Source organism: Chamaea fasciata, unplaced genomic scaffold, assembly GCF_029207755.1.
Source record: "Chamaea fasciata isolate MVZ Bird 193981 ecotype frontalis unplaced genomic scaffold, bChaFas1.0.hap1 SCAF_5, whole genome shotgun sequence".
In the NCBI taxonomy this organism is placed as follows: Eukaryota; Metazoa; Chordata; class Aves; order Passeriformes; family Sylviidae; genus Chamaea; species Chamaea fasciata.
The window spans coordinates 37488551-37497322 of NW_027094090.1; the positions used below are offsets into that span (position 1 = coordinate 37488551).

An 8772-nucleotide genomic window follows, 5' to 3' on the forward strand; every position below is an offset into this window, starting at 1 on the left:
GAAGTTATTTAAAAAATATGGATAAGTGTAGAAAGTAACTTGGCACTTTCTAAAAAGGACTGAGATGTTCCTGCTACAAACAAGTAGTCAGAGGAGCAAAGGCTTTCATTTAATTCTAGTTTGGGTTCAATTACAAAGAAAATTGTGAGTTTCAGGTGTGCTGTGAATTCAGTGAAATTGCATTATGATATAGATTTGGGAGAAGGGGGACACACACACATTTAGATTGGTCTTCTTTTGTATTTTGCTTTGCTCAAAAAGCATAGGCATTATTTCATCTTCCTCTTCTCCCCATCATTTAATTGAGAAATATGAAAGGCCACAATGTCACTGTTACCCTAATCACACACCATAAATACTGACACAGATCATTGGCAAAGGTCTTGCTTCTGGGGTTTCATTACTGGGTTCTCTAAATCAAAAGAGAAGCAGCCACCATTTGTGAAAAAGGTCAACCTCTGTCCCAATCTGGAAGAATTCTGGTTGATTTCAATGAACTTTGAATCAGATCCAGATTTTCTCTCTGTACCCCACATTGTACTTCAGATGAGAGAAAAGAGAAAACACTAGTAAGACAATATTCCCCATTAGGAAAATAATGTCCCTATTTCTAGGACCATTTCATACGTGCCATAAATACGTAAGCAGTCTCATAAAGACATAAGATGTCTTTCACATCCTCTCAATCAAAAGTTGAAGCAGAGAAGCCTGTATTGATGCACTTTTGTAAAGATATCACCAATGATGCTGGAGCAGGAACAACCAGAAATTATAAAACTCTTGTTCTACTATATTGATGTCCTTACAGAGACACTTACCACTGTTATTAAAAGCTTATAAGGGATACCCCTAACAGCTGTAAGCAACAGTGGGTTCTTGAATAGACAATAAATTTAAAGGTGCCTAACTGACTTTTCAAAGCTGCTGAGCACCAGCCCTTGTGAGAGGTCAGATGTTTAAGCTATAATTTGCATCTCAATATTAAGTTCAAATGCCTGTATTTTGGGTGTTTCCAATTGAATAGAGAACTTGTACTTGTTACAACAAAAGCCTGCTTATGAAAGAGGTTACGGACATCACTCAGTGAAGGCAAACAGCACCAACATGTCTAGGTCAACGCACATTGTGTCACTGAAAGTTATATACCTTCAGGAGATGCTTGAAAATGAGGACCTGCTGCAATACAAATACACATCAGGAGAGTTCAAGACATCTGAGCAGCTGCAGCTCTATGGAGAGCCCAAAGCAGCACATTTTTCTTGTCATACCTCATTTCCCATGAAGCTAGGAAAGACCAGGTCAGAGTTTATGCCAGATGGTGGAAGTGTTTTTTTTTTCTAGGTTAATTTCAGGTTATTTGAAATTCAATCATACTGTTTAAGATATATGAACAAGAGAAACAAGGCACATTTAATGCTTCAGTTTAGACTCCTAATGTCACATAGCGCAAGGCATTTACAGGTAACAGTGATGAGCCTGAATTGTTTGTCCCAAAGACCTGCTGTACATGAACAGTGACACTGAGTATCACAGAAATCAGCTACACTTGGTGTGTGTGTTCACACATCACACACTGCAGGAAGGAAAAACTTCTGGACTCTGAGTCTCATAATTGTGTTATATATATATAAAGATTAATTGGAGCATCTGAGTGGGTCTTCACAGAGTACCTACTGAGATCCAAAGCGTTCCTCTTAGGCTCTTAGATTGAGCTTAAGACATTGGAAAAGCTTAGACCAGGCTTTAATCATCACAAATAGCCCACCAAACAACCATTCTTCCAATATATTGAGAGCTCTTTCAATAGATACCTCTTTATTTGAAATGGAATGTATCTTGAAAAATATGAAAAATAAATCACATCTCTCAGAAATCATTTATGATTCATATTTACACACAAACTTTTTTTGACGACACTGGTATTTCTGCTCACAAGAGGATATGCTAGAAAACATTTTGTACATCGCTGCAGCTACAGTTCAGAAGCTGGCATTTGAATATCATGAACCTTAAAAAAGAGGAATTACTTCAGGATGTCACAGAAACAACATCCACTCAATCTTCCTTTTCCCCCCAGTTCCTAAGTTGTCTTGGTCACCACTTGGATTTTCTTGCTGAATCTGCCCCTTGATGACTTTTTTTTTAAATTACAAATAATTTTGAAGTCTTTATGAACAGACTGTCTCAACTTTTGCTACCAAGCATTTGCCTGTGTGTTTTACCAGCATTTTTGTTTATTCTGTAATGAATTTACTTCAGCCATGTGCTGTCAGATTTCTTTTTTTTTTTTTTTTGAAGAGGAAGGACAACGTGATTTATTTACTTGCAAAGCTCCAATAAGATGGAGCACGATGTGCTGAACCTATTTTCATAGCCACTGCTTACAAGGCAGTAAGAGACAGTATTAAATCCAGACTATGAATTCAAACGAATCCATATGTTCAAACGAAGACTATGCAGTAAGAGAGGGGCAAGATGAAAAAAACCCCAGAAGTATCTTTTATAACATCAAACAATTTTTTTGGTCTAAAATTACTATCAGTCAAGGAAAAAAAAGAAAAAAAAAGAAAAAACAAACAAACAAAACCCCAACCCCCCCCCCCCCCCAAAAAAAAAAAAACCAAACACAAACCCAACCCAAACCAAAAAACCCCAAAACCAAAAAAAAAACCCACATGCTGTGGAATTCAGAGCGTGAGAAAGTTGTCAGACTGTCCCCATCAGACAATTTAGCCTTATTTATACTGACGGGGCATGAGCCACACGGTCCGACTCTCCCCAGGGGACCCCAGCCAATTTGTTCCCATTTAGTTTCCAGCAGACAGTTTGGAGACACAAGGAAAAAGTTTGATCCTTACACTCATCCCACCCTCTCAGGCTGGAGGTATCAAGGTAGATTTTGTGATGTGACCACCTCTCACACTAGGAGGCTGGCTGACACCAAAGTTTTGAAACAGGTAACACAGCAGGCAATGACAAGCAACAAAAGTTTGTTGAACTACATCAGCCCAAGAAGTTTTCAGATCATCCTTCAGACCAACTTAAAGCAAGAAACAAAAGTGGGATATTGACCTTGAACCAGTGAAAAGGAATAGCAAATTCAAAATGAAAGTAGTTTCCTCACACCTTCATGTCAATTTTCTCACTAAAATTATGATCTTTAGCTTTCAAAGTACAAGTACTTCCAGAAGAACAGTAAAATTTCAGCTTTAGACTACATCCATAGAGTTTTGTGGCATTCAGAGACTTGCAACCAATGAGGACAAGAATAACTGCCTCTCTCAGAGAAATACATGGGTCTCTGATCAAACAGGAATTCATTCTAATCAGTTACATTTATCCTTCAGTAGGCTAAAATGATTTTAGTAGGTGAGATCAACAATATATCTGTATACCTGAAAAGGTGGATTAGTTTCTCAGTAAACTGTAATTAATCACTCTAAAGAGAGGAGCCAAATTACAAATTACAGTCTGTTTTGTAAGTCTCTGACTAGCTCATTAGAGAATCCCCTTGCAGCTCTAACATCCAAGCGTTAGCAGAATGATAATGGCAGATGTACAGAGACGTGGAAATTGAGTATTATGACTGCCAAGCCAGCGAACCTAATCCTAGAAGATGCGGAGCACCTTCGATTTCAATTAATCGCAAAATAATGACTTTGTTAGGACACTGTAATCTACCGCCCCAAGCTCATCACGCAGCCTTGTCAAGGGCCAGGTCGAAAAGAAGCACTCAGGAGTAACTACAGAGGATCCTCAGGGCTTAGATTCTGCATCATGACATGTTTTCCTTGTCTAGGTATGTGACCTTGACACCTCGGCAAAGGAACAAAAGATGGGGGCTAACACAGACTTCAACTTACTCCTAACAGGACTGAGCTTAGAGCGCAGAGGAAGGGACCGGCGTACACAGTAGCAAATTCTAAAATCTTCCTTCGAGTATCACTTCAGCTTTTTGCTTTAACACTTACAGAAATAAGCTTGCACCAAGAAATGTAAGGCTCTCATTTACACAAAAAGAAAAGCCTTGGATGTGTAACTTTAAAAGATTTTGTTTATATTAATGTAAATTGTAAAGGGGCTAAAAGCCATTTTCCTCACCACGCTAACTAAAATAAGTACCTCCGTGGCTTTGACATTTTACTTTGGACCACAGATAATGGGCCACATTGCTCTGTCCCACTTGCATCCTTCCTATTTCATTTAAACCAGAGAACCTGGGCGGTAGCAGCACCCACTGTGAAGCCACTCATCGTCAGCAGGGCCCTGTCCTAGAAAGCTCACTGCTCACACCCGACTCCCTCCTCTGCACTGGGCAAGGAGCTCCGACCCACTCCCACCAGCATCGGCAGCCAAACTCCCACAGACTTTTAAGAGGCAGAGAAACACACACCAGCTGTGCAATTAGCCCTTTGTTTTCCAACTTCATGGCTTCATCAATGTCTTTAGAGGCAAGATGGCACACCTCTCTCAACATCTGACAATGCTAAACACCAACATTAATCTAGTTCATCTCAGCTAGAGAGCAACTTTAAGCTTATGAAAACTGTGACCAAAATAATCCATTTACACACTAAGACATACGTAAAATGGATTTAAAACTATCGACTGCTTTAATGCAAGACATTAAAAAACCGCCATGAAAATGCAACACAGGTTGAGAGTCCAGATCACTTAAGAACTGAGCGTGCAGAGGGAGCCCAGAATTTGGACGCTAAGAAATGTTCATGAACACTTCCCAGCTCTGGCCCACCAGCCTAGGAGCAAGCACACCACACAGACAGCTGGAATCCAACACAGATTCCCGTATCACAAAAGAAGTTGGTCAGATTCTTTCCGTTCATATACTAAACAAATTGGTTTTAATCTCAGAACGACAAGCAACATTGCTTTTTTTAGAAGCCAAGCATGAATAATTTTTTTATCATCTTCCACCACGGTTTAATATTAAAAAAAAAAAAAAATAACGTCCAGACTATAATTGTTGTTCTCATTAGAGAAAATAGGTTTCATACACAGCATGGGTTTCAGCCAAATTTTGAAACACACATCACGTTTTCCATGCCGGTGGAATATAATGTATTTTGGGTAAAAAATGAATAACTTTTTTTGTCAAATTGCACACAGTCAAAGTACCCAGAACTTTTTCATTCTTTTAGGAAGCTAACATGCATATTGTTTTTTCCTTTACTTTTTTGATATGGCCTACATTCAGAAATGTCTTGCAAATAAGCCTTTAAAAAATAAAAAGGAAAACAAAACCGAAAGAAAACAACCCTAATAAATAAAATAAAATACATTAAAATAAAGTTACAGTACATCATGTCTCCTAGAAGTCCCATCGCACCAAAGGATCCTTTCCAAGGTTCATAAATAATGGATTTGAAATGCTTCTCGGCACCGAGGGCGGCAAAGCAGCAGCAGCAGCTGGCCGAGGTTCAGGCTCTTGAGCCGCTTCTCTCCGGTCCGCCTGCACCTCCGGCCTTTGCCCAGTTTCTGAGTCCCAGGAGCAGGTCCGCCACGAACGCGCTCTGTGCCTCTTCTCCGAAGCGCTCCGTGAACACAACCTGCAGCGAGACAGAGAGCAGAGGGCAGCCCGTCAGGCGGAGAGGCGGCGGCGGGGCCCGGCAGCCCCGCGGGTGCCGGTGCGGCGGCCGCGGTGCCGGGTCCGTACCTGCGCTAGGCGGAGTTGGAGGCGCCGCGGAGGCGCGGCCCGTGGGGCGCCGCCAGGTGCTGCTGCTTCTGCCGGGTGGAGCGCACGGCCAGGATGGCCTGGCGGTTCTTGTACTGCACCATCTGCAGCGTGATCGCCGCGTTCCAGCCCTGCTCCTGTGCGCACCGAAAGTCGATCTCCTTCCCCTCGGCCATCACCACCGTGAAATACACGTACTTGCCCTTCCGCTCCACGCAGTCCACCGTCTTCATGTTGGAGAAGTGAAGCTCCTTGATCTTGGCCGCCGGCTCGGCCGGCGGCGCCGGCTGCTGCTGCTGCTGCTGTGGCGGCGGGGGGTGCTTAGGGGGGATGAGGAGCAGCCCCTCCTCGGTGAGGATACAGCGCTTCTTCTTCCAGAGCTGCAGCAGCCCGTCGCTCCTCTTCTCCAGCATGCCCTCCTTCACCGCCTTACAGCCGCTCTCCAGCATCCTTCTGGCAGGGTTAGCCGGCCTCCGCCCGCAGGGGCTGGGCTCGGGGTGCAGGCGGCACCAGCCGAGCACTCTCCGCCGGGCGCCGGCTCCGAGGCGGAGGGCCGGGAGCGCCCCGGCCCGCAGGAAGCGGAGCGGCTGCCGCCCGTGCCGCGGCGTGGCGAGTGGCGGGCGCTGCCGGTGCGGGCGGCCGGGGTTGTCGGCGGGCTTTTCCCTCCCCTCCGCTTTTGAACGCGCCTCTCCCACCCCAGAGTGACACCCAGCGGAAACTGCGGCTCCTCCCGCCCGCCGGCCGCGGGGAAGCCCAGCGCGGTGAGAGGAGCGGAACCGGGAGGCGCGGCGGGGCCGCCCGCCGGGCGGGGCGGGGGCTGCGCTCCCCGGCGGCAGCGGCCCGGCTCCCCGCCCCAGGCTACGGCACAGCACGGCGGGGCTGAGGAGGGAACGGGCTCCCCGCCGTATTTGACCAGCGCTAGACTAATACAGAAAGATTATCAGGACGCGGCAAATGCCCGACAGCGCTCCTTTGCCTTCCTCGGGGTGTTCCCGTACTATTTAGTTGAAATGTATTTCCTCAGCCTGCCTCCTTGGGCAAGAGCAGTAAAGGGCTCTCTTCTGCGTGTTTTTGACTCAAGCCCAGTAAAACGGTGCCAGTTTTCAGCGGAACCCTGACATTTAAGCGATCGTCGCTCCATTAAACAAAAGAAAACCTGAAAGAACCTGGTAAAAGAGCTTGAATCCTATGCTGGCCTGGGGAGAAGCAGCTTCAAGTGTATACATAAAATAAATTTTTATTTTCTGCAGCAGTTTGAGTAATGTCATAAGAAAGACATCCATACCACTTCCCTACGGAAACAGCAGAACGTCAGTTCATGGAAATTGTAAAAGCAGACTAGGGAGAAAAAAAAAAACCCACCACAAACCTAACAAAACCAAACTGGCAAGCAGCTAGGAGTGTTTTTATCATTCTGCTTTGCTGCCACACATTTGCTTATTGTTTGGATTCTCCCCCAAGGTTAGCTTTTGAATAAATTTGAGTAGAAAAGTAAAGTGACCTAAGGTTAATATGAAAGTATTTAATTCTTAATCCTCTGATGTATTAGACGTAAATCAAAATCCCTCCTAACTGAATTTGGCTGACAAAGCCAATGTAAACTGAATGCCAGAAGTTTCATACTATGTCTGAGAGCACTGTTTTTAAACATACATTTATCACGGCCATAAAAAAAAACCTCCTCACATCAATCATGGCAGCTACAAAGCACATCATTGCTGCAGCATGTGCTGTATTCTAACAGATTAGAAAAAAAAATCAACAGTAATGATAGCTTCAATGGAGCTTATCTCTGACAACATTTTAAAAAGGATTTCCTCTTATAATCTTTTCCTCTTGAAGTTCAAAGTTAATTCTGGTAAAATTGTTGAGGGGCAAACAATTTAAGGCAATGAAAGCAATTAAAATTTAGTTGGTTTACCCTTCCCGTGGTAACTGGAAAACACTGAGTAACAAAGGCAACTTGACTAGCCATGAATTAGATGAAAAAGGAAATCAATACCCTAAAACATCCATTTATATAAAGAATAGTCCCTTCTCCTTAGAGCTGAATGGATACACTGTAAGATACAGGTCATTCTCACAACCATTTTATGCCTATTTTAACAGAGGCACATACTAATTTTCAAAAGATCTGAACACCTTTGACCAATTGCCTCCACCAGCAGTTCACTGCCATTTGAACCTGAATTTCCTTGCACAAATATCTGCATCTCCGGCTGACTGTGCAAATACAAAGCCTGAGCAACATAAGAGAATTCCTGCCTTTTCACCTGTGTTTTCCACCTATTTCTTTGCTCCTGATGAGGTCTCTGCTCATGTGACACACAGTTTTGAAGTTCTCCTACTAAAGCAAACTGGTTAAAATGCATTCACCTATACAGAGCATCTTAACAAAATACTGAGTTTATGTAAGTCATAGGACACTAGACTAAACCTACAGAAGACCACTTTCTAACAATTCACCTGTTCAGTTTTGGTAGCTGCTCCACAGCAGTAAGCGAACAGCCATTCGATTCCAGGTAAAGGCACTGACCAGTAGTGTGTGAACTCACATTAAATTTGAGAGTGCCACATGTTACACTGTAACAGCATTCAAAAAACTCCCCCCGCCCCACAACACTGCACTGTAACACTTAAGGACATTAACACACAACCTGTATCTGTATAATTTAATGTGAGGTTTTTCTCTTTTTCTCAGTACTGAGAGTAAACTGCAACAAATCAAAAAAAAAAAAATTTAAAAATATATAAAAAAGGAGACTAGTGTGGAAGGCCAAATATTTTCATCAAATATACAGGAAAAAGACACTAAATTGATTCTACTTCACCCTTCCATGACAAAGCACTGAATGTCAGATTTTTAACCCAACTCCAAACACTGGACATGGACATACTCTGCTAATATACAGACTCACAGCACTCTTTATTCCTGGTGAAATTCACCTAAGCATGTGGTCAGAAGCAAACATGCAAAACATCCATTTAAACTTGTACTCTAAAACCAACAAATATTAACAACCATTTAAAACACACTATGTTTGACCAAAAAAAACCAGATCAGTCAAAAGCCACAAGAC

The 8772-nt window shown here is 43.2% G+C and overlaps 1 protein-coding gene across 1 annotated transcript; it reads right to left on the reverse strand.

Annotated features, from left to right (window-relative positions):
• Positions 1-4590: 4590 nt before the first annotated feature.
• On the reverse strand, positions 4591-6337 carry PHLDA1 (pleckstrin homology like domain family A member 1). The gene is made up of 2 exons (XM_066183275.1): positions 5675-6337; positions 4591-5567 (listed from the first exon to the last, which is right to left on the reverse strand). Exon 1 carries the CDS (start codon positions 6139-6141, stop codon positions 5680-5682), a length of 462 nt encoding a protein of 153 aa, XP_066039372.1. The 5' UTR covers positions 6142-6337; the 3' UTR covers positions 4591-5567; positions 5675-5679.
• Positions 6338-8772: the final 2435 nt, after the last annotated feature.